At 41.5% G+C, this 26,882-nt stretch overlaps 1 protein-coding gene across 1 annotated transcript; it reads left to right on the forward strand.

The window, feature by feature from the left end:
- Positions 1–24,128, forward strand: LOC6585996 (frizzled-3). The gene is made up of 2 exons (XM_002011584.4): positions 1–603; positions 22,288–24,128. The coding sequence occupies exons 1-2, from the start codon at positions 367–369 to the stop codon at positions 23,929–23,931; spliced, it is 1,881 nt and encodes a 626-aa protein (XP_002011620.1). The 5' UTR covers positions 1–366; the 3' UTR covers positions 23,932–24,128.
- Positions 24,129–26,882: the final 2,754 nt, after the last annotated feature.

Below are 26,882 nucleotides of genomic sequence, written 5' to 3' on the forward strand. Positions count from 1 at the left end.
ACGTTGAAACATCGAGCAGTGTGGACGCGTTACAGTCGCACCTCAAATTACATAAATTACGTACGACTCACACAGTGCCTCCTGACCCAATCGGAAATATATTTATTATTCAATTGTAGTAAATCGAGTCTTGATTTCTTGATTTACCCACCCACTCAATATTTTTTTTTCACGTGACTCGCTGATAAAAGCAGCGCCCGCGCGAGTGAATGATTCGCATATTGTGAACAATGAGGCCCAATTGATCTGTCAGCCTCTCATCCTGATCCTAATTCTGATCCTGAACTAGCCACAAAGATCTAGTGTACGGCCCGCTAGTGACCAGACCCGTGAAAACAGCTCTGCAAGCAGTCGAATCGGTGCGTAATGCTGGCCGCTAAACTTCTGTTGGCCCTGCTCGCCTCCTGCCTGCTGCAGTGCAGCGGCCACCAGGCGCAGGCAGCGGCCGCGGGCAGCGCTGCCAACGGCGGCGGCGGCGGCAACAGCCCCAATGGATTACAGTGCAAGCGCATCGCCGTGTCCGCCTGCCAGGGGCTCGGCTACAATATGACCGCGTTGCCCAATCTCGCGGGTCACACCAATCAGCTGGAGGCTGAGCTGCAGGTAAGAGTCCCACCCACCCCCTCCATAGCCCAGCCTGGCCTAGCTTTGTGCTTGAGCCGTGGTGGTGCCTGTGCCGATGCCTGTGCCCCGATAAGCGGCTTGCCTTTCGGTATGGTGTGTGGCCATAAAAACAATTCTTGACGCTTACGTGCGAAAAACACACAAAAAAAAAAAAAAAAAAACAGCAAAAACAAAAAAGTGTTCAAAAGTCACAAGGCATTGCGAAAGTCATCGGACTGCGACGCCGGAGACGTAGACGGATCTGTAACTGTAGATATGGACATGACCAGAGCTTCAGCTTCTACTTCAGCTTAAGCTACAGCTCCAGCTCCAGCTCCAGCTCCAGCTCGAGCTCCAGCTGTAGTCAAAGTCGGCGCTGTGTCAGTTGCTGTGACGTTGACGGTAACTGGCGGCAGTTGATCAAAGCGCCTCCACTTTTTAGCTGCTTCCTCTTCTTCTTCACGTCTTTTTTATGTGTGCACAAACATATATGAAAAAATTTCTATATATATATATAGAGTTTTGTTTTTTTTTTTTTTTTGTGGCTTTTCGCTTTGGCTTTGTCGTTTCGCGATGTACACAAGATAACGACGAAAGCCAGGGAAAAACAAATACTAAACTATAAATTGAAATAAAGACTGAGGGCAAAGTCTCTCGGGGGATTCCGAAATGTCAATCAGAAGAAACCATCAAAATCGATTCATAGCTGTAGTAGAACAGGCAACTGCTTACCTATAAAGGAGATAGCATATGTGAAATACAAGGATAAAGAGATATATAAAATATGCATATATATATGTTATGATATATGATAGGTAGAACAATATGTAATAATATATAATAATAATAATATGTAGAATAAGAGATATATCTAATATGTATATTCCACTGCATATAATGGTATAAGTGTATATGTAGAATAATAGACCTTACGGAATTCTAGTTCAGATGGCGATGACATATTTGGTAGCTGATCCATGCTTCATGGGGGCGTTGCGACATGTAGAGCTTTGCTTATTGATAAGTCTGGAGAAGGACAAACAGAGGGAGAGAGAAAGAGAGAGAGAAGGGAGAAAGAGAAAGAAAGAGAAAGAGAAAGAAAGAACTCTTCCTCTTCAACTGAATTGTCATCAAAATCGATTAAAAACTTATCTATGCTAACTGAAATGAGATGTCATACAACTTATATACTTATATATCATACATATACATCTCCTATATTTATACATACATACATCTCCTATATTTCATACTACATAGATCGTGGATCTTGGATCAATTACCCAAAGACCCTTGTAGTTTATAAGGCAAAAATGTCAGCTATGCCTACTCTATATAGATTCAGAGCTCTTTTCTTGGAGTATTATTAAAAGAGAGTTGATCATACAGTAAAATCAACTCTTTTTCTTCAATTGATCCACAATCCATAAATCCTGAAACCAAATTGCCTAGGGCAATCTGGTCCTCTAGCCTAATCTACCTGAGATTTGATTACTCCATATCAAATATGAGATGAAACTGTAAATTTCTATTAAAGATAGCGAAGTATTTGTGAGATATAGAAAGCATTATGATGGTTTATCGCAGTACTCAATGTGATTTGAATGCTGAGAGTTGTTTTGCCTATGTTTCCATTTATTCGACTTGTTCTAAATGAAGCCATATCAGCTCAAGCCTTAGCATTATGCCAGCTATAAAATCTGCTAAGAACTGTTCAAATTTCAAATAGAATCTACAATTTGAATAGCAATGCCTGCTATAAGAAAGAATGATCCTCAGTTTCGGTAATTTCCTTGAAAGGACTTTTGGATGTTTTCGGGTTCTCTGCTTCATTATCTACATATATGGAGTTTCGTTCGGGACCTAATGTAAGGGAACTCTATTACTTTAAGCATATCTAGACAAGTCAGCAAACACACACACACACATACACACACACACACTCGCACAGCCAAGTTATCAGTCAAAAGACTCTGGAGCAGCGACAGCCGCAAACATTTAATTGCTTTTCAATGTAAAACGCTGCCTGCTATCAGTGACTGCGCCGTCGACGTCAGCGTCAGCGTCGGCGTCGCCTTTGCATGTTCCAGATAAAATGATAAAAGAAAGAAAAATACAAAATGAAAAGAAGCAGCAGCAGCAGCAGCAGCAGCTCAGCAGCAAACAATATGTGAAGAGGCAACTACAAAGAGCAAATAACAACAACAACAACAACAGCAACAGCAGCAGAAGAAGAAGCAGAAAAAAATGAAATGACGAAATGAGCAAGAAATTGTTAACTGGAACTAAAGTTGAGCATTTTTTTTTTTTTTTTTGTTCGTTTTGGCCGTAAGTGCATTTGAGGTCAGCTTCAGTCTTGGCCATAATTTACCATGGAAATAGTCGAACCGAGTGCGTGCCTAAAGCTGTGGCAGACGATGAAGAAGATGAGGCAGCAGCCGGAGACAGAGACAGAGACGAAGACAGAGACGGAGACGGAGCCGGATAATGCTGATGGTAATGGGGCAAACGTTTAGTGGAAATCTAGAGACGAGCTGACGCGATCCACAAAAGCCGAGTTTCGAATAGGGAGACACACACACACACACGCATACACAGAGACAAAGAGAAATAGTGAAAAAGTGAGAAAGAAAGAAAGAAGTGAGAAATGTGCGACGCGTAGACAAACGGCATTGCAGGGGTCGGAAGACGTCGAGCGTCGGACGGTAGTCGGGGTCATGGTCGGGGCCTTTCTTTTGGCCAAAGTCCATTAACACCTTTTTGCCTGTTGCGGCATTCATCGGGCTCTTTTGAGTATATATCTTGCATTTCATGCCCTACCCCAGTCCCAGTCCCAGTCCCAGCCCCTGCCCCTACCCCCGCCTCTACCCCCCGCCCCTACCAAGCGCATGCGCCGCTTTCTGTTTTGGTCATTGGGATGCTGTGCGGCATTAAGTGCAGCGGCTCTCGGGCAATAGAGACTGCAGCTGATTGCAGCTGCTGCGGCTGCTGCCGCTGTGACGCCGACAGAGTATCAAAAGCCATAAAATGCGGCACCAGGCCACGCCATGCCAGCCAGTTGGCTATGGCATACCCTGTAACTGGCTGTGCTCAGGGAAGGTGTAGAGATCAATAATTGAGAGTTTAATAAGATATTGTGTGAATGAATATATGTATGTATATACATACATATATCTATAAGTATGCTTAGTTCATATGGCAGAGTTTACTCAGTCCATAGCAATTCACTTCGGCTGGCTGCGTATCTGGCAGTCGTTCATTGCCCATGGGTTTTGCGTTGGTTTTTGGAGGCGTTCGGTTCGCGTTGCCGCCTACTTTGCCTTTCTTATCGCAGCCTGCGCCTGGCGCTGTTGTAAACGTTCGTTCTTATGCCCTAAATGGATGTCTGTCTGCCTCTCCTGCTGTCTGCCTGACTTCCATTATCTTGTGCGCCCTCTCTCTCTCTCTCTCTCCCTCTGCCTCTCTCTGTCTGCTTAGACCAACGAAATGTTCAATTTTGCAGCCTGAGATGCGTGTGCATGACTATGCCCCTGTGTGTGTCTGTCTCTGTATGTGTATGTGTATGTGTATGTGTATGTGTATGTGTCTGTGTCTTTGTTTAGATGAAACTCAAACAAAAGTCGAACATGTTTCAAGTGGGCAATAAAAACGAAAGCAGCAAACGAAATAAAATGAAATTAAATCGGAAGCATATAAAAAGCAGATCAAAGACTTTTCAACTGCAAGCGGATAGAAATAGGAAAAAACAACAACAACAACAACTACAAGCAGCAGCTACAACTACAACATAAACCTCAAGTTATCAAAAGAAAAGTCCAACTGCAACAACAACAACAATAACAACAACCATCAAAAAGCTTTGTGTGGCCAGATTCAAATGCATTCCATGAAAACTAAACTTATCAAAGGCAAAGGCGAAAATCAAAGAAATGAACGGAAATAAAAACAAAATTTCCATCTCAAAGACAAAAGTTTTCTTTATGTTTAAGTTGAAACTGCGAAAAAGTTTTACGATTTCTTTAAGCAGATCAAAGATATATAAGAATATATATGATATATGATTTGATATATATTACATATATATGATATATGATTAGATATATATTTTGTAAGGAACCTGAATACTGCCCTTTATATACTTGAGTCAAAATTATATATTATTCCCGACGTACCAAAATAAATCATATCAGATTCTTTGCTTGGAGTGTGGAAAAATCGAAGACGAACTGTAAAATTTCTTAGTAAAATTATTTTCAATAATTGACTGAGGAGTGAACTGGCTTATCGATATCGAACATCGATAGTCGAGTATCGATATCGGAAAACGAAAATCGAATATACAAACATAAGCACTTTCAACTAAAAACTCACGATAGTTCTTAAGCAGATTTCGCAACTTATTCATATAAACATCAATCAAGATATATATATAATATATATAATATGTGAAAAATATAATAATGCTATATAATATCATAGCATAATGCCCATATATCATATAATACAATATGTGTATGTCCAGATACTTATAATATTTTATATACATATAGCAAATGTCTTGGACTATATTTGGAGTCTTTTATTTTGTCCCATGTCAATTGGAAAATGCTTTCCATAACTTTCAACCAATTTGCCATGGAGCACTTCGACAAGTGTCCAAGTTCTTCAATTTCGATTGATGTTTATCTATGGAGAGGTGCGCTGCTCAGCTAAGGGTGCTTTGTAGGGGGCAATGGGTAGTGGACGGGCAGCCGGAGAGGAGGAGGGGGGCAATGGGTAATGGTGTTGCAGCACACGTTGAATTAATTTGCTTGTAATTGTCCGTTGACGAGCACTTTGTCGGCACTCGGTCGTAACGCCCACAGAGCAAATAGAGCGAGCGAGAGAGATGGGGAGACAGGGAGAGCATGAAATCGAGATAGAGATAGATAGAGCCAACAGCACGGGGAACGGTGAGATATGGAGGCGAGGGCAAGTGCAAGCGACGCATTGTGAAGGGCCTGGTGGGTGTGTGGCATGTGGAGAGATCTGCCTGCTATGCTATTTGACTTGACTTGCTTATGCCCCACTGCTGCCGCACCCCACCTGGTCACCCCGCCAGTTGTTGTTGGCCGTGCTGTATGTCTGCTAGATTTTTATTTGTCCATTATCATTTCACGTGTTCCCGGGCAGACACAGAGAGTGTGTGTGTGTGAGAGAGAGAGAGAGAGAGGGAGGGGGAGATAAGAAGAGACGGGCGGCGGCAGACGGGAGACGGTCTTACTCGCTGTCATGTTTGTCATATCGCCTTCGATAAAGAAACAAAAAACAAAATAAAAGTAAAGAGAAAAAACAACAAGAAAACGAAGAAGAAGCAGCACGACAAGCTGCGGCCCGTCGCCCGTCGGATTTGTGCCTTAAATATGACAGATGAGTGCGAGAGAGCGAGAGGAGGGGGGAGAACTCTACCGCTGCCCCCAGCCAGCGCCCCTTGCTGTTGCGCTTTATAGCGTTTATGTAAAGTAATTGTAAATATTTGAACAGCGTTTTGGGCGCTGTGTTTGGACAACGCATTAGCCGCTGACACAGCGAAGATCTGAGACTCAAACTGCCGATGTGCCCAAAAGGCAGCACACTTACCCCGCCCCCCCAGAGCCAGTCCCCTGTCTCTGTCTCTGTTCCCACTCGTTGCTCTTCTCATACTATTATTAATTGCAATAGTCTCCCCATAGCATAAACACACACACACACACACACACACACATCACATGAAGCCGCAAAGTTTCCTCCATAAAGTCAACGATGGCGACAATAAAACTGTTTGATTTTCAAAATCAGAGCCCATTAGGCATGGCCCAGGATTGGGGCAGGGCTCTTCTGTCAGTGTGTGGCACTGTGGCTCTGTGGCATCTGATAAACAACAAGCCCAAAGGGAATACTTCAAGCTGAAGAAATTTTAGATGGCTGCAACCGCCCCACACCAGCCTTGCCCCCCCTTGAGAGGCAGCCATAAATGTTTATGGCAATTATGCCGCTTATCAAAGAACGCTTTCAATATAAATATCTGATATATACACACACACACACACATACTCACACTTATAACCACAATATCAATATCTATATCTATATGCCCACAATTGCTTCACAATTTGATTAAAGAACTAGGCGCAAAAAAATATTTCACACAGTTTAGTTTTTTTTTTTTTTTTTTTAATAATAATGAAAATGCAGATTATGAAATCATAGCCAGACCGTGGAACCCTGGTCAAAGTTTTCAGTTTAAACGCGTTGATGTCATCCAATTCCCAAGACCTAAATCAACAATCGAACTGAGAGTAAACAAGTGCAGAAGAAAATACGGATATTCGAAACTCCGAATTTGCATGAGAAATGTGAATATGCAGAATAGAAGTAGATATGATACCTCTGAGAGTAAAGAGCGAACTCAATTTGGGAACTCACAAATCTTTCTTCTTTGCTTTAAGTTTTGCAATAGCCAAAAATCTATAGATGAACCAAAAGATGTCCAAAGCGGGCGAACTTATCGATATTATCCATAATTGGATATTGAAAGTACGTTAAAGTAGATTAGACTTTAAGAATAGACCTCGTATACACTTTTTTCTATTTCTACATTTTCACATATACTATTTATAAACATATGTATATTTTTAAAGAAAATTTAAAAGAAAAGAAAATCATTATTATTATTGTTATTCTTATTTATTTTATTTATTTAATCTTTTTTTTTTTTTTAATATTTAAGTTAATTCTATTTTTTTTTTCTTTCAATATTTTTTAGTAATATTTTATTTTATTTTATTATAATTTTTTTCTTTTTTTTTTTTTTTTTTTTTTTTGGCGGTCGTTTGATAAATACTTAATGTGTTTGCATTGCTCTCAGCTATCAGTTTTCTGTACAACAATAACAACAGCAACAAAAAGATTGTTTTTTCGCCCCATTGTTGTTGTTTTCTTAGCAAAGAAAAACTCATCCAGAGTTAATCCGTGGCGGCGTTTTGATAAGAGTCGCTCGCTTATCAGACAGACGCTGAAATGTGAAGCGCCAAGTTGTTGCTGTTGTTGTTGTTGTTAGCTAAAGCTACCAGGTTACGTTTTCAGATATAAACGCACATATATATATATATACGTACACATACATATACATATATGTATATTTGTATTGTAATTATGTGGGCAAATGTTCGTAGAAACAAAAAAAAACAAAAAAAATGAAGCAAAAGAAGAAGCAAAGCAGCCGTAACAAAGACTCAAAGAATGTCAGGGCGGCATTTGAGGGGACTTAGCAATGATAATGTCAAATGTTTGAGTGCTGCCGACCAGCAACAATAATAATAATAATAATAATAATGACAACAACAACAACAACAACAATGCGCACCCCGAACATAATGCATCAGTTACTTATGGACAAATGACTTTGAAGTTTGGCGCTGGCAGTTCAAATGCCACTGAAAGTGGATGCGTGTCTCTGTGTATGTGTATGTGTGTGTGTGTGTGACGGTTAACTATGGATCGTTTGTCATTCGATGGCCGGCATAACTCTGGCAACGACTTGATATAATGATGAAGCACTGCACAATGTTGACGAAAACATTTTTGACAAAAGGTTGCCTCCACACATTCACATTGGCTGTGGCACAGACGCTAGCAACTGTTGCCCGTCGCCCATGTCCGTGCCAGTGCCCGCTTTCCGTCCTGGCAACAACAATTAGTTGGCCCGGCTCGAACGAACGACGATGACGACCCAAGGCACAAAAGCACGCAAAAAATGCAGCAACGTTTTTCAAATGCCGCACCAGGGAAAAAGCCAGGCAGGAATGTCAGAGTAACGATGCGATGCCACTGAGCGAGCAGAGCAAAAACACAAAAGGAACAAAAAACCCGATGGGAATCTTGATTGACTGACAGATGCCCTATGTAGACAGTTTAGATATTGCATTAGCATTAGTTGTATTCATTATCATCACAGTCAGCGGCATTATTATGTGAGATTCATGAAATACATTATTCTAATCATTCGAATTATTGCTATTGTCATTGTCATTGTCATTGTCATTGTCATTGTCATTGTCATTGTCATTGTCATTGTCATTGTCATTGTCATTGTCATTGTCATTGTCATTGTCATTGTCATTGTCATTGTCATTGTCATTGTCATTGTCATTGTCATTGTCATTGTCATTGTCATTGTCATTGTCATTGTCATTGTCATTGTCATTGTCATTGTCATTGTCATTGTCATTGTCATTGTCATTGTCATTGTCATTGTCATTGTCATTGTCATTGTCATTGTCATTGTCATTGTCATTGTCATTGTCATTGTCATTGTCATTGTCATTGTCATTGTCATTGTCATTGTCATTGTCATTGTCATTGTCATTGTCATTGTCATTGTCATTGTCATTGTCATTGTCATTGTCATTGTCATTGTCATTGTCATTGTCATTGTCATTGTCATTGTCATTGTCATTGTCATTGTCATTGTCATTGTCATTGTCATTGTCATTGTCATTGTCATTGTCATTGTCATTGTCATTGTCATTGTCATTGTCATTGCCATTGCCATTGCCATTGCCATTGCCATTGTCATTGTCATTGCCATTGCCATTGTCATTGTTATTGTCATTGTTATTAGTAGCATACCGCCAATGAAGTCAGTCTTCTAGCAGTCTAGCATATTGCCAAGGATATCTTGCTTCTTCTTCATGGCATAGAATCGAACTATAACGTTGTCTGACTCTGCCTGTCCAGGGTATTCAGAATGCAGACAGCGACAACAACAAAAATCGCGTTGCCATGAAACATAAAAAATACAGAAAACGGAGAAAAAAACCAAGAAGAAGAAGTAGAGGAAGAGGAGGGAAATAAAAAACAAAATATAGCAGGCAAAGTCGCAGCAGCCGCCGCAGCAGGTTTGTGTCTTAAGTCTTTTGTTTTGCAGCAGGATGCTGAATGCCGCCGTGGCTGAAGATGACGTTGAACTGTGCCAGTGTTGCCGATGTTGTTGTTGTTGTTGTAGCTGACTGCTGACTGCTGCTGCTGCTGCTGCTGTTGTTGTTGTTGTTGCAGCGCGTAATTACATGGCAATTAAGTTAATTGAACTGCGCGCCTGAGCTCGCGTGAATTGCTTTGGCTAAAGATAATTTCCCAACCGTCGCCCGCCGAACGATCGCATCGTGCATATGGCAAGTGCGCGTGGCGCAGCTGCAAGGCTTTGTTTTGCTCTCTCTTTCTGTATTTCTTTCTTCGTTTTAATTTTGCTGTTGTTGTTTTTGTTTTGTCAAAAATTCATGTAAGCTGGATGTATTATCCATGCGTCGGGGCAACTGACAAAATTGTCAGCCCAAAAACCGGGACAGGCTAGACGCAAGTGCAGCCGACTTGGACTCCATGCTCAAATTGAATACATTAAGCCGAGCGATCGTCCAGTTGGGTGTGTGTGTGAGTGTGTGTGGTTGGGTCAGGGCTGACCGGCTGCCTGCCCGCCTGTCTATATATAGTATATATATATATACAATGGCTCGAGACGTTCAATTGTAACTGTAGCGTGCGCAAAACTGAGCGCAATTGCTTTCATGTACTGCCAGGCCGCAGCCAGAGCAGAGTCAGCAGTTGCAGTTGCCGTTGCCGTTGCAGTTGCAGTCGCTGCCATTGTGGCTCTCCTTTGAGCTGTCTGTCTCTCTGTCGGTCTGCCTGGCAGATTTCTGCCAAAGATTAGCCGCCGCTGTCGCTGACTGTTTGTCTAACTGCTGCCAATGGCAGGCGAAGTGTAGCCACAGCCCGTTGCTGCCTGGCATCGAGCTGCCAGCTGAAGTCGGTGCTGCAGTTGCCACACTCGCGGCGCAGCTGATTAGAAACGCTTACCAACTGAATATAGTAAATCTTTCTGTATCGATTGCTATGCAAGTTTAACAATTTCCTGATTGTTTCCAGAAACATGGCTCAAATTTCGATTTGCCTAAAGCCTTTGCTATAAGAATTTTACAGAGATATATAGTATAAGAGATCCAATATAATTTGTAATACATAATATAATTATATACTCTGTAGACTTGCTACAGTTGTTGAAATTTTCATAACTGCTGAGATCTTGTTGCTATAGCTTTATAATGCAATATCGTATCTTTTATATAGATTATCTAAGATCTTATTGCTATAAGTTTATAGGTAATTTTTATATCTTTTTTGCTATAATATATGCTATATATTATTGCTATAATTTTATAGGTAATTATTATAGTATTTTATGATTCTTCAAGATCTTGTTACTCTTATTGCAATATTATTTGACGGAATTATAAGTTTGTATGATTCCTCAAGATCTTGTTGCTATAGTTTTTATCCAGCATTATTTTATGTTTTGGATGAGTCTTAGATTTCTAAGATCTTGAATAAGAACTAAGATCTATATGCTATTGTTACGAAAATTTTGTAAACCTCTGACTCTCTCTGTCTCTCTCTCTCTCTCTCGCTCTCTCTCTCTCTCTCTCTCTCGCTTACTATACTACCACATTTTTCTATATATTATATGCTGAGCTTAATTATTATTGCTTAAGTTCCAAAAACAATTTTTGTTTTTCTATTTTGAGAATATATGAGAAATCTTTGAGGTATGAAATATCTTCAAGATATTTTAGATTATATATTTTACTACCTATATTTATTTTATTTGGCAAATTCTTGACTTCAATCATACTAAAATATTATATAATATTCTAGCAAATCTATAAAATGTTACATGAATCATAATAGAATATTAGAGCTAATTTATAATGGCCTCAAAAGGTATAGAAACATTTGTAGCCTCAATCCAAATCGATTCTTTATATCCTTAGCTGATTCTACTTTTTCCCCTAAACATTTCATCAACTGCTTCTAGTTGTTTGCCCCGCGCTGTGTCTGTGATGCGGCTGCCTGCTTCTAGCACTGTAGCTGCCATTAAGCTCTAGCTCTTTTTCCTGCATTCCTGCCTGCCTTGGCTGCCTTGGCTGGCTGGCCAACTTGAGTTGGCTTGGCTGGCAGGCAAGAGCCAAGAACGTCGGCGAGCATTTCATTTCATTTCGTTTCAATTCGCTTCGATTCATTCCATTTGGCTGGCCATTGCATTGGCCGTTTTGAATGACAATCGTCGGCAGTCAAAACGTCAATTAGCTGTGAGAAGACATTCATATGTCGGCAGTGCTCGCTTGACAGTTGCATGCCGCCGCATGGGGCATGGAGCATGGGGCCTGGAGCTTGGATCTTGGGGTTCCCAGTCAGCTATGCGGCGTCGCTTATCAGCTGCTTAATTACAGAGACAAAAAGTCGGCCTGATTGTTTGAGATCTATCAGTTCGCTCAGCTATGATGTCATCTACGGATTTCGCATTTGCTTTTTAGCTTTTCCCTGCTCGACGTCGACGTCGACGTCGTCGGCTTCGATTTATCATCGCATCGTTGTCACGCGGCGGCGTCTTAATTATGCAAATTAACGCCTGACGGCCAGCAAAGCTCCAAATTTGCCTCTCACGGTAACCTGTTGAGCCAGCACTGAGAAAAAGAAAAAAACGAAGAAGATGTATATATGTATGTGTATATATAGCAACGCTCGCTGACACAGCTGGCCCCAAAAATAAAAGCAACACTCGCGCATATTATTCATATTTGTGTTCGCATTTCTAGCTGGGGGATCGCGAATCGAGCTTCGCTAATTGCAAGCGCTTTCAAAAGCAAATTAAATCAATTGGTGCACTTCAAAGCGGCCGCTGTGGACGCTGTGGCCACTGTCGATACCCCGGAGCCACAGCGATAATCCAACTAAACTTCAGCTGCCCCATTCCCCAAACAGCCGCCCCCGCCTGCCGGCCGGCCTGGCTTTTGGCTCGTATCAAATGGCTCGCAACGTGGCCGTTAAGCGAGCAACTAAATCAAATAAAGCGCAAATCAAATAAATGCACTGACAACAACAACAACAACACCAACAGCAACAACTGACAGCAAGATAAAACGCTGCCGTCCTGTTCATATGAAGATCGTGAACGACGCTTTTGTCGGCTGACCAAACTTGACTTTGACTGGGCCAAGCGCGGCTGCCAAGCTTCAAAGATTTACTAGCTGTGCGAGCATTCACTGTATATCTGTCTGTCTGTCTATCTGTCTGTCTGTCTCTGTGTGTGTGTATGTGTGTGTGTGTCTAGTTTGCGGTACTTTGCTCAGGCATTTTGCAACACTTGTCACTTGTGGCAGCTGAGCAATTTGTGGAGGCCAAAGTCGCCGCCTAGATGCAGCTTCAAGATAACGCAACAAAAAACCGCTGCTTAAGATGCTCAATACATAGACAGCACACACACACACACACACACACAGATCACACACACACACATACAGCTCACACACATAGAACTCATTCATAGTTCTGGCTGTCTCTTGAGCACGCTGAAAGCTCAAGTAGCTGACTGAAGTTGTTAGAGCACACGCATCAGCCTGATGATAATGATGATGATGAGCTCTGCTAATGATGATTGGCATAATAATGATTATGGAAATCAGTCACGCAGCCAAATGCTGGGAACGCAAAAAACAATATACACACATACACATACACATATATATAGAGCATAAGTTTGGCATAAATATAACAAAGTGAAGCAGGCAAGATCTGAGAAAATTATAGCAGCTTGATGAGGTGAACTGAATTAGCTTGGATTAATTATAGAAGCTATATATGTAGAGAAACTAGTATAGATTAGAGAAAGAAGTTAACATAGATTAGCCATGGAAATTATATATATTTACATATATATAGTAGTAAGTATAGATAAGTCAGGGAAATTACATATGTATTGTATATATAGGTAGACAAGATCTAGTCTACAAAACAGAAAACAGATTTCAGTTTTTTTTCCCCATTTATATAGATTAGTTAAAGTAGTTATATATATATATAGAATGAAGTATATGTATGTATATAGACTTAAGATCTAGTCAACAAACAAGTCAGTCAACAGTCTTAGTTGGGCAGTATACATACAGAAAGAAGTTATACAATATTATATCATAGAAATGATGTGTATATACTATGTAGTATATGTAGACTTGGGTTGTCAAAAATATATTGAAATATCAATGTATCGATATTTTTTGTTTTAAATATTATATATATATCGGGATATTATTTGGGTCAAATATCGAAAAATGCGATATTTGGATATACTTGAGTTGAGCTTGAAATGTATCGAAAAATATTGATATATCGATTTGCATACCAAATATCATATTGTTATTTATTTCAAAACATAAAATATCATCGATACGATATTTTGAAAATATTCGACAACCCTAATATAGACCTAAGATCTAATCAACAGCTTTTAGTTATTGTTTAATTTGTAAGGAACTGATATACATATATGTATATACTAGTAGCCATAGATTCGTTATAGAAGCTATATAGATACCAATATACAACTCAATTATATATAGAGTCGAGATCCAGTCAAGATCCTAGTTAAAAGCTTTTAGCTAATTTTTCACTTATATAGATTCTAGAGATAGATATAGATTATAGAGTCAAGGAATTGATATATGTATATACAAAAAGGCGTAGATTAGTCGTAGAAACTATATTTGTAGATAGATACCAATGTATATATAGACGCAAGAGGGATCTCGACTGGAGTCAAGAACACAGTCAACAGCTTTTAGCTACTGTTTCATTGAGTATCTTAGATGGCAATGGAAGCGCTTGGGCTGAAGCAAACTAATCTCATAACAAATTGCAGTTGCAGGTGCAGGAGGGTCAGTGGCAGGGACAGAGGCAGGGGCAGGGCAGGGGTAGGGGCAGGTGGCGAGCCAACTGGCTGGCCAAAAGGCAGAACAGTTCCAGTTTCATGCTATCGAGCTGGCCTGGCGCTTAAGCCTATAATTTGTTGGCTCGGCCTGGGAGCAGCCTGGGCACCCGGAGCGCAGGTAGCAATGCCCACGTAGCATGTAGCAAACGAAGCCGACGACGACGATGATGACGACGACGATGAGGATGCAGCGTAGAAAATTATAAATTAATCCATTACTTAAGAGCAGATTATGCAGATGTCTGGGCGCATTAAATGTCGCCGGCGAGCCGAGGATCATGGCTAAAGGCATTAAGCGTTAATGAATGGAGGATGCCGCCAAGCCTAGCTCTGGCCCCAAGCATAGACACACACACACACATACATATATATATCGATATATGTATTTGTGTGCTGGTATATCTCTAGCTCTAGCTCCCTTTCGAAATATTCAAAGCCAAAGTGCCGCAGCAGCAGCAGCAATAACAACAATAACAACAACAACAACGCACAATCGTTGGGGCAACATGAATGCTTCGCCTTTTTGGCTTCGCTTTGCTTTCATTTCATTTGATTTCGTTGCGGCGAAATCATTAATCAAAATCGAGAAATCATTAACTTTGCGTTTATGTTCAGGTGTCAACTGTTTGTTGTTGTTGTTGTCGTTATTGTTGTTGTTGCTGTTCCTTAGCTTGTAATTGAATTGTGAACATGGCCAGGCAACAAGCCAGCGAGTCGAGACGGTCGAGAGTCGAAAACATTATCAAACCGAAACAAGATTAAATGTTATTTAGCTTGGCCCGAGACGTCGTAATCGTCAAAGGAACAACAACAACAACAACAACATATGATGAAAAAAAAATGTGTGAAACAGGCTGAACTGAAGGAATTGCCGCCAGTCCAACAGAGAAAAAATGATTTATAGTTGGCATATCGAATACGAAATACTCTTTCCAATTGAAGCCTGATGTTAACTTAATGTTAATTCAGAAATTTCCTAAATCGCCAACAAAATTGGCCAAGAAAATATCTCATTTATTGATCGAATTTTCTCTTACGATCCCTCAAGCTCTGTTATTCCTTGGCTCTGCTCATACTAAGCATTTAGGCCTCAATCTAACTATATAGTATATATCCATCGATTATGGACCAGCCTGTTGTATATACACATATCATGGATACGGTATACACATATAGTAAACCCAGTATCAAATATGCTTCCATTAAAAATAAAATCGATATAAGCAAACTTTCCAAAGCAATCTTCGTCAACTCATCTCTTGTCTATTCACTTAATAGTCTCGGAAAATGACTTGCCTAACATGTTTAATGCTAAAGTAAGCACACCCTATAGAAGCTTATATCCATGTAAAGAAAAAACCACATCCGAAACGAAACTCGACTTGAAAGCGATAGAGACAAAGAGCTGCGCGTATGCCTAGAGATAAATTACAGAAAAAAAAAAACTTTATTTTAGCTGAAACAAATTAAGCATAACTTTTTCATTTTACACACATACAGACATGGCTCGATGACACAAAAGTTAATTTCATGATCGATTTTTTTGAAAATCGCGCAAAGCTTGAAAGCAATTTTTTGTATTCTTAGCATTTAAATGGCGACAAAAATGTCAGTTTCAATTGCAAAGGCAAAACTTGTTTAATATATAGAACATGGAATATAGAATATAGAATATAGAATATAGAATATAGAATATAGAATATAGAATATAGAATATAGAATATAGAATATAGAATATAGAATATAGAATATAGAATATAGAATATAGAATATAGAATATAGAATATAGAATATAGAATATAGAATATAGAATATAGAATATAGAATATAGAATATAGAATATAGAATATAGAATATAGAATATAGAATATAGAATATAGAATATAGAATATAGAATATAGAATATAGAATATAGAATATAGAATATAGAATATAGAATATAGAATATACAATATAGAATATACAATATAGAATATAGAATATACAATATAGAATATAGAATATAGAATATAGAATATAGAATATAGAATATAGAATATAGAATATAGAATATAGAATATAGAAGTCTCGAAATTTCGTACGAAAATCGCGATAAATCGAAAAAAAATTCTATCCCCTTGAAAGAAATTCGATCTCAATAATACTTGATAATTTGAATTTATGTGTAAATTGAAAAAAATCTGATCTCCTATTGTATATATACTTTTTTCATATAAATACATATTTCAATAAATCATTTGTATACTCATTCACGAAAGCGAATTGAGTGTATTGGTGGACATATCTCAGTCCATATTCTTGACCGTCCGTTTGTCCGTATGAATTTAAGCCATTTCGGTGCTATGAAAGCTAGAGACTTAAAATATGTAACATATACTCGTGTTTACTTTCGAATTGTAAAGTAGATTTGCACGATCCGCCCACTAGAGGCGTGGCTAATCAAGAAGCATGGTATTTCAAGTGCTAGAGAATTGAAATTTGAAATGTATACTCGAGCTGGCAGTCCAAAAGCAAAATGATATATATTTTCTATATATTTTTTTAACTATATGCTGATATTCTATATTAATATTGATATTGAAATAATTTATAGTTATATACCAAATGGGGGCGTGGTAGATCAGAAAATTAATCTGACTGCTTTGTAGCGAGAATGAGCTTACTTTGTTTCCTTTTTTGTTTTTTTCTTAATCTTTGCCCAAATATTTTCAGCTCAGTTGAAATTCAACTATTAAAAAAAAAGAAAAATCATATTTTCACGTTCTATGCCAATGTCAGGCAAAACGAATTTGTTGCATTTTGTCGGGTGTGCAACGCGTTGCGCGTCGGCGCGGCGCAGCGAATCGCGGCCTCTTTTTTAATGTTTTTGTTGTTGTTGCTTCTTGTTGTTGCTGTTCTGCGGCAATTGCGTGGCCAAAAAATGCTCACAGCGTTGCAGATTGCATTCGATGCGCAGACGCAAAACCGCCTCGGCTCGGGAATGGGCATTGGGGCAGGGGGCGAGGCAGACAGACGAAGACGGAGACTGTGGGCAAGTCGGGTTTGCCCTTTTGCATTTGGCAGCAAGAAAAAAACAAAACCAAAAAAAAAAAGAGGGGAAACAAAAAAGAACAGCACAAAGCGGCATTAATAACACATTTCAGACACTTGGCCGGCCGTTTGTTTGTGGCCCAAAAGCGTGAAACAGCTTTCGTAGCTAGTCCATCTCTCTCTCTCTCTCTCACACACTCACTCACTCACTCTGTTGCCCTGAAGAGCCTGTGTCTATGACTATAGATGCGGTTGGCCTGTCTATTAGGTTGATTGCCTTTCAGTTTTCGGCCTGGCCTATGACGATGGCAATGATGATAATGATGATTATAATGATAATGCTGATGCTGATGCTGATGATGATGGGGCCCTGACACTTGTTGCTATTGTTGAAGCCTGACTGCAGCATCATTAAATTATTATTGCCTCTGGGTCAGCATAATAGACGCAAAGACTGAGAAAGACAGAGAGAGAGAGAGAGAGAGAGAGAGAGAGAGAGAGAGAGAGTGTGATATGAAGAGAGAGGTTGGAAGAAAGGGCAAGTGAGATGGATGCTAGCGCGATCTGACAATAATAGTTCACAGGCGGCTGCCACAAAAGAACTTGGATGAAAATTCGAAACGAGAGACGAACTCAATCGAAGATATTTGAACGACTATGAAATACCTCGCAAATTGATCGAATAATGTAAAACTGCTAAGAGAAGTTGCTCAAATTGAAGCAGAGTTAGTTCTATAGCTGTATTTGTATAATATATATAGATGTCTGTATATATGTGTTTGTATGTTTTTCATATTGCATATGAAATATATATCTGCTTGAATATATATATATATATCTGTTCGGAAGGGTATATTGCGTGCCTAATGCGCTGTTCCACATGACCAGCGGCTATACAGTGATTCACTGTGTCTGTGTCTGTGTGTGTGTGTGTGGCTATTGACTGCCCTAATGTACCTTAATTATAGCCAGAACAACAAGTATGTTGGCCAAGACAACAAAGCGAAGCAAAGCCCAGCTAAACCTGTGGCAGCTGAATGAATGCCAAACCGAGACTCGAGAGCTCCAGCCTCGATGGATGTTGGTCGCCAAGTCGAGGCAAGCCAAGCCAAGCCAAGTCGAGCCGAGCCGAGCCAGCGGAGGCGGAGCTGGAGCTGGAGTTGAAGCTCGGTCGGGACTTGGTCTTGGGACCGCATGTCAACCCATCAAATGCATGTCAAAGTGCCGCACTGGGAGTCACAAAGCCTTTGCTGCTTTTTTTTTTTTTTTTTTTTGCTTTGCTGTTGTTCTTAGCTTTTTTTTTGGGCTCTTTCCTGAGAAAACGTCTCACTAATTTGATGCAGTCTTTTTTCACATTTTTATTTTCTGCTTTTTGTTTCTGTTGGCTGTGGCTAAGATACGCGTTAAGCGCTGGCCCAAATCCGCAACCCTTTTGGGTCGTCTTCTAGACGAAAATTCCGCAAACTCATAAATGTTTTATGCCTCGCCCGGGACGTTCGGGGTTCGTCATCGTCAGCGTCAGCGTCATTATTTGACGGACATGTCTGGACCCCGTTCGCCTTTATTATTATGTATCATAATTTCTCCCCCTCCCCCTCTCTCTCTCTCTCTCTCTCTCTCTCTCTCTGTATTGGTTTTTTACCTCTGCTTGCGGATCATTTCGATTGAAGTTGTATCTGGCTTTGCAATTAATAGTCGCAACTCGGAAACGCTTTGGTCTGTTTCTTTTCGCCATTTGCAGGCATTCGATGCATTGCGTGTAATTAGCCCGTAATTGCGCTCAACACTTGCGAACGGGCATGGGAAGCCATATCGATATTGACTCACCTGCTGCAGCCCCTTCTCCCTCCGCCACTTGGCCCGTCACATGTGCGAAGTTTGTCGCTAATTTTCACACAAACCGCATTTGTCATCGACTAATGGGAAATTCAACACTGTTATCAGAGAGTTGCATTCGCCTGCAACGACTAGCAAATGGTCTACAGCGGAAGGCGTGCTCGACTTGAAGCACAAATTGCATTTGTTTCTGTTAAAGTAATGTTATACGGCATGAAATGTTAATTTACTCTTAACAGTAAAAGGCAGGTTTTCTTTTTGTTAACTTCAGACTACATTACATTATTTTCCTTAGAAATATACTTGTCTGAGCTCTAATATACATATATATTCTTGAAGAGGATGGCGAACTGAGAGGTTCTAGACATATGGTTGTCAATCAGTCCGTGTGTCCAACGATCCCTCCATTCCTACTTTCCCTTTAACCTTAGTCTGCATTTAGCTATATGCTCTGGGGTGTATCCATCCGTTTGTCTGTCCAGATATCCGTCATCCGTTTGTCTATCCGCCCGGCCTTGCTTTCTAACGTTTTTTCTTCCCTCCGTCTTTTCGTCCATCCTACCTCCTTCCTTCCTATTGTCCATCCTTACTTCAGTCTTTCCTTCTATCTTTCCGTCCTTTCTTCAGTTCTTCCTTCCGTCCATCCTTCCCACCATCCTTCATTCCGTCATTCCTTCCGCCCTTTCTTTCGTTCATCCTACCATCCTTCCTTCCGTACTTCTTTCCATCCTTCGTTCCGTTATTTGCGTCCTTTCCCCCGCCTTCTCCCCGTCTTTCTCTTCATGGATCTTATCATCCGTTCTTTCCTTTCGTCCTTCTCTCCATCCATCCTTCCTTGAGTCCTTACATTCATCCATCCTTACTTCAATCTTTCTTTCCATCCTTCCCTCCATTCTTCCTTCCGTACGCCCATTCGTATAACCGTCCATCCTTTTGTCCCTCCATCAGTCCAAACGTTTTTCCGATTAATCGTCTGTCCATACATTAGTTCGATCAAATTTTATATTCGCAAGACTTTAAAATATGAATTCACAAAATTTATGACAAATATAGAGTTCAGTTAACTTTAAGAAATTGAAGTACTTGAAATACCAAGTACTTGAAATATCAAAAAAAAAAAAATAATAATAATAAAAATCCATTTGATGATGCGACTTGAAACCATTTATAGATATTCCTGATCCAAATTGAAATACTCTTTGATAGGGATGTCAATTGCAAGCTTGTTTACCTAATAAATTCACTTGATAATTGGTTAGAGATGAAAGAGTTTCGTTCGTTTGCTGTTGAGGAGGGGCGCGTTACAAAATGTCTCGCAGATTGCGATTGTTAGATAAACAAAACTATTTAATTGACTGTAAACAAATGCAATTAGATATTTTTTCTGTTGTCGTTTGCTTTTTTTCCAATTTTATATTGTTAACATTTGTTGTAGCAGTTGTAGTAGTTGTAGTTGTTGTTTTAGTTGCTGTTGTAGCTGCGACTAGACGCGATTCGGTCGGCAAAAGAACAAAGAGATAAACGCGCAAACCTCGTCTACGTTTGACTACAATTTTATTGCATTTTTATTAGATAAAATTATAGACATCAATGAGGAGCAACAGCAACAACAACAACGGCAACAGCAACAACAACAACAACAACAATTAACAAATGCCAACGGCGCCGAACGCCCCTGCCCAAGTGTGAGGTGTGAATGGGAACGCCGACAATTTTATTGTTTAAATTTTTCATTTTTTTTTTCTATTGTTTAGAATTGAGCTTATATTTTTTTTTTTTTTTTCTTTTAGTATTTGTTGTTTAACTTTGCGCACATATTTACCGAGTTCTTTTTTTGCCCACTTCGCTCTAATTATTTGGCGGCAAACTTTCAAGTTTTACTGTGGCCGGGGAGTACCTGACTTAGCCTTAATTGATAAAGCTCTAGATCTATGAAGATTGCGCTGAGTGATTTGAAAGCAGCACCCAGTCTTAATTGATAAAGCTCTAGATCTATAGAGATTGCGCTAAACCATTGGAAAGTTAATTGTGGAGAATGTGCATGGAGAAGATCTTAAGGCCGTTGGCATTGGGCAAGGGAATTTAGAGAAGGGAGAGGGAAAATAACTGGCAGTGGAAATATAAATCGAAATCATAATCCCTATGTATATTTGTATATACATATAAGACAGTCAGACTAGACTAGGATATGAGTAGCTGTATTAGAGCCAAAATTATTGCTAGATCTTTGCCCAATTAGATTCTAATTAGCCAATAAGACTTTTTCCTGACTATGCGAAATATATCAGTATATGGTATTTATTTAAATCAACTTTGAGCTATATCTCTATAATACTCAACCTTTCGCTAGATGGTTAAACAATTAGATTCTTTATTAATCTACTTATTAAGGTTGATGCAAAAAGTTGGTTCTCTATTATTCTACTGCTTTGGGGTAAGACTCCTATATCTCCACAAAATATGAGTTTTGGTTTGAGAATTTATGTTAATTTTCTTTTCTCAGCTTTAAGTCGAGGAACCCTGTGCCTACTGCTCTACCTACTCCACCTACTAACACCTACTGATCCATTAACTGATAGCAATTCTATTCATATTAAACCTTTAAGGCTTGGACTGAATACAGACTGTCGCTACATTCGCTCTACCGTTCTCCTGGCCAGCTCTTCTTCCATCCACCCATCCTCCTACCCCACCCGACTCTCTATGCTACCGTCCATTCATTCATCCTAGCGTCCTACCATTCATCCCTCCGTTATTCCCTTAGACCTTTGAGTACAAGTTGTATAGAAGAAGGGCATGCTTGACTCTGCACTATAAAATGCTGAATACTTGAATTCTTCTAGTCGTAGACTACTCAATCTATGCATTAAGGCGTCACTCCTCTACAAAATTCAATTAGTCTCTGCAATCATGAATATAATCGTAAACACTTAACTCATTTCTCATCTCTCTCTTCTCCCTCTCTCTATCTCTCTCTCTTGCAGATAGCCAAACTGTTGCCGCTGATCGAGTCTGGCTGTTCGCGGCGAGCACGTTTTCTGCTCTGCTCGGCGCTGTTTCCGCTCTGCAGCCCGGATGTGCCACGCCCCGTGACTGCCTGCAAGTCGCTCTGCGAGACGGTCAAGGGCGAATGTGCCGCGAATGCGGCACCGGAGCTGATGCAGCTGTGGCCGCAGTTTCTCAGCTGCGACTCGCTGCCCCAGCCGGAGAACCACGAGCTCTGCATGCAAATACCGCAGGAGGCGGCGGCCAGCGAAGGCTCCGCTGTGGGCGTGCCAGCGCCCAGCGCCGATGGACAACAGACCTCGGCCGCCGAGCCGCCGCCGCCGCAACAGCAGCAACTGTATTGGTCCTGGATGGCCTGGAAGATGTCCGCGCAGCTGGGCAAATCGCCGTCCAGCAACGGAGCGCCGGGCGCAGCCGGCTCAGTTGGCTCAGTCGGCGTCGGCGTCGGCGTTGGCTTTTGTCCGCAGAATTTCAGCGTGAATCCGCTGAACGGCGAGGAGTGCCTGCCGCAGTGCCAGCGCGACGCGTTCCACTCGACGCAGCAGAAGAAGCTGACCGAGAGCCTCGTCCTGGGCCTGTCCGCCGTGTGCTTCGTGCTGACGCTGTTCGCTCTGGTCACGTTCTGGGCGGAGCCGACGCGCTTCGGCTACCCGGAGCGTCCGGTGCTGTTCCTCTGCCTGTGCTACAATCTGTTCAGCGTCTGCTATCTGGAGCGCATTGTGTTCCATCAGGCGCGCAGCCTGGCGCTGCTGCAGGAGCCGGGCGGGCGAGCGGGTCGGGCGGCCTGCGCCCTCACCCCGCCCTGCTTGGCCTCGTACATCAGCACCTCGTACCTGAGCCTGTGCGCGGCCAGCTGGTGGCTGATCTTTGCGCTCTGCTTCTACCTCTCCTCGCACAAGAAGTGGTCCAGCGAGGCGCTGGAGAAGCGCTCCGGGCTGTTCCATGTGCTCGCCTGGGTGCCGCCGCTGGCGCCGCCCATCGCCGCGCTGCTGCTGGAGCGCGTGCGGCCCAGCGAGCTGACCGGCATGTGCACGGCGCCCGGATTTGTGGAGCTGCCAGCGCTGGCGCTGCTGCTCCTCGGGCTCTACTTCACGCTGCGCGCCTCCCGGTCGCTGCACTCGCTGCAGCAGCAGCTGCAGCCGACGCTGGCGCATCAGCGCTTCGCCCAGATACGCAAACGCTTTGTGATCTTCTCGCTGCTGTTCTTCGTGCCGACGGCGGCGGGCGTGGTGGCCGCCTTCTGTGAGCGGTACGTGGAGGCGGTGCCCAGCTGCGCGACGCCGGAGGATTGTGTGCAGCCGGCCCAGCTGAGCGCCTGGCCGGCGCTGGTGCGCATCTTCTTTCAGCTGGTGGGCGGCACGCTGACCGGCATGTGGGTGTGGTCGCGCAAGACCTGCGAGAGCTACCGCAGCCGCCTGGTCGCCGGCGGCTCGCCCAGCTCCTCGCTGATGACGCAGCACAAGTCGTCGGCGGCGGCGCTGCCCAAAAAGCATCTCTACGCCAGCGGCAAGTCGATGCTGGCCGTGACGGCGGCCCCCGCCTCCTCCCTCCAGGCGCCCCTCTACGCGGGCATCAGCTTCCACAACGTCCCCGTCTACGGTCCGCACCAGTCGCGCGTGTAGCAGCCAACGCGAGACTCGGCCTGGCCGGATCTCAGCCTTGTACATATGGTAGCTCGGGCGGGCTGCTCGGCCCTGATCCACGAGTACGTCTGCCTCGATCTTAGTGTAGACCCTAAGCCCTAAGTCTAAATCAAAAATGTGTTAATAGCTTTAAATTCAATTTGATTCAAATTTGTAAATAGTTTTTTTTTTTTTTTTTGTATTATTATTATTATTATTATTGTTAGCAATTAAGTTTATTGAACGAAAAAAATAATGAAAATATATAATATAAAGTTATTTAAAATATAACATTTTGAATATTTTCTTTTTTAATGTCAATACGAAAGCAAAGAAATGGGGCTTAAAATCTCCTGGAAATAGTAAGTGCGAGGCTTTATGGTTTTTGAGAGGCGGCAAGGCAGATGCTATAAAATATTCTTGAACAGGAGAAATCTTGATCCCAGCGATCTCGTCAACTACAGAAAGAAAGCACTTGAAATTTTAAATATATGTATATTTCCATATACCATACAATTTCTATATACAATATCGGGTGCTGCCTGATAGCACCTGCTATATACCATATGTACTGAGGGCTTATGCTATATTGATAGCTCATCCCATTTTCTTGTGATCGATAATAATCGATCGTGTTTAATATTAAGTTAATATATCATCTATATAGCACAGGCAAAGCAAATATTATTCAAGAAATTATCTCTTTACACTGTTAGATAATTTCTTGAATAATATTTGCTTGTTGCCTGTGCTATATAGATGATATATTAACTTAATATTAAACACGATCGATTATTATCGATCAAAAGAAAATGGGATGAGCCTGTTGTTAGTTCTTCCTCTTCTGCTTAACCCATTCACGATCATCGCACTCCTACCACTCACCAGCCTCATCGTAAGTATCGATTGATTTATATTCATTAATAGTTAACCATAGTGCTGTTCCCTCTTACTGGCCTACTACACCTCAAAATTAGGTATGGAATGATTTGAACATCTGCTAATCTGTCACTACCAACTAACTTTAAAGCATTTCTACTTATTCCCAGCTGCTCTCATGAACATGTTTGCGAGACAAGTTCTATATTCTTCACTATCTTCACAATTAGTTATAGATTGTACCAAAACATATATTATATATACATATAGAAACTTATTATATTTAGTTGAATAAACTTAAAGTAGTTTCTTACGCCCCAAACACCGACGACTCCGAGCCCAGCTATAATAATATGTGTGAAATACCCGCATTATATTCATTCAAATTTAATAAATTACCCATTTTCAAGTCAACCTTAAATCAAAATAATTGCATAGTATTACGCGTCTTGATGAAGCACCAAAAAACAAGTCAAGTTTATATGAAAGTCAATCTAAAAATAGATAAGTAATGGTCGAACATGAAGAGGCTTTGTTTTGATATCGAATCGAATTTGTTGAAACTTGAAAACTCGAAAACTTTTGACATTGGATGAGCTTAGGAATGGGAAAGTTTTCATTGACTGTGGAGCAGCTGAAATATGAGCTGAACAAAATGAAAAGCATTTCTGCCAAATTACGGTTTCAAGTCAACCCCTTGAAGGCATTAAGGTTTCTTTTAGCCGATGTCCACTTATCAAGCTATGCTACAATTGCTGAGCCATGCCAGGATAATACTTACGACAGATGCACAAAACAAAAATTTTGTATTTCAGTAGAATTTTAATAGCAATGAGAGTCGGCACGAAATTAAGTTAATTGCGACTACTGTATTTAGTATTTTTTACAAGGTTCAAGTGAGGGCGAGCAAGAGGTAAAGCAGGAGGAGAGGGAGAAGTAGAGGCACACAGCGTAAGAAGTAGAGGCAGTCAGACGAGAGAGGGAGCGAGGTAGAGGCAGTCAGAGGGAGATGGAGAGGTAGAGGCGGTCAGAGGCAGATGGAGAGGTAGAGGCGATCAGAGTGAGAAGTCGTAGTAGAGGCAATAAACGGAGAGAGTGAGAGAGAGGTAGAGGCAGTCAGAAGGAGACGGTGTGGTAGAGGCGGTCAGGGGAAGAGACAAACAGAAGAAGACAGAGAGGTAGAGGCGATCAGAGTGAGAAGTCGTGGTAGAGGCAATAAAAGGAGAGAGAGAGAGAAAGAGAGAGAGAGAGGTAGAGGCATTCAGAAGGAGACGGTGTGGTAGAGGCGGTCAGGGGGAAAGGGCGAGGTGGAGACAAGTGGACGATCTGGGCAATTAGACACAAGTTTAATGAGAGACCCTCAAATTGCTGGCAACAATTTGGATCGCTCTGTATGTGGCATGCTCAGCTGCTGATGTTGCAACAACTGGGCAACAACTGTGGGCAACCCTTTTGTCTGCCACCCTGTAAGTGTCACACAAAACATACAACAACAGCGACAGCAACAACAGCGGCAACAACAACAAGCCGTAACAGCACGCAATTAATTTGATTGAAGCTGCCACACGGCGTGCCTGGCAACGTTTCTATCTTACAAATTGCCACGCTGCCGTTGCAAGCAGCAGCAGCAGCCGCAGCAGCCGCAGCGACGGCAGCACGAACAACAAAAGCCACTGTGCAGCAAAGCGTGCAATTAACTGTTGTGCGCCAAGATCAAAGCGATTAAAGCCGCTGCTACGTTAAAAAAAAAAAGAAAAAACTCTAAATATATATAAAAACTCAGGCGCTGCTCGCGACCCTATGGCTGAAAGCGAAACCCTGCGAGTCGAGTCGAGCCAATGAAGCTTTATCGTCATCGTCATCATCATCATCATCATCAACATCGTTATCATCATCGTCATCATCATTGGCTGTTGCTTGTTGTTTTTAGCTGGCCCAAAAAGCCAAAAGGGAGCAGAGCAGACAGCGGCAGGGCCAGGGACGGCGGTGCAGCATTGCGGCCTTTGCAGGTGGATGGCCCAGACGGACATGGACATCGTGTAAGCGGCCCGAATGATTGCTGGCCATTTACA

The sequence above is a fragment of the Drosophila mojavensis genome, unplaced genomic scaffold (assembly GCF_018153725.1).
Source record: "Drosophila mojavensis isolate 15081-1352.22 unplaced genomic scaffold, ASM1815372v1 contig_136, whole genome shotgun sequence".
Lineage (NCBI taxonomy): Eukaryota > Metazoa > Arthropoda > Insecta > Diptera > Drosophilidae > Drosophila > Drosophila mojavensis.

Excerpts from the sequence above, each read along its gene's own strand:
- LOC6585996 (XM_002011584.4), top strand. The coding sequence starts at position 367 with ATGCTGGCCGCTAAACTTCTGTTGGCCCTGCTCGCCTCCTGCCTGCTG. Across the intron at positions 604-22,287 it reads AGCTGGAGGCTGAGCTGCAG|ATAGCCAAACTGTTGCCGCT; the intron begins GTAAGAGTCCCA and ends TCTCTCTTGCAG.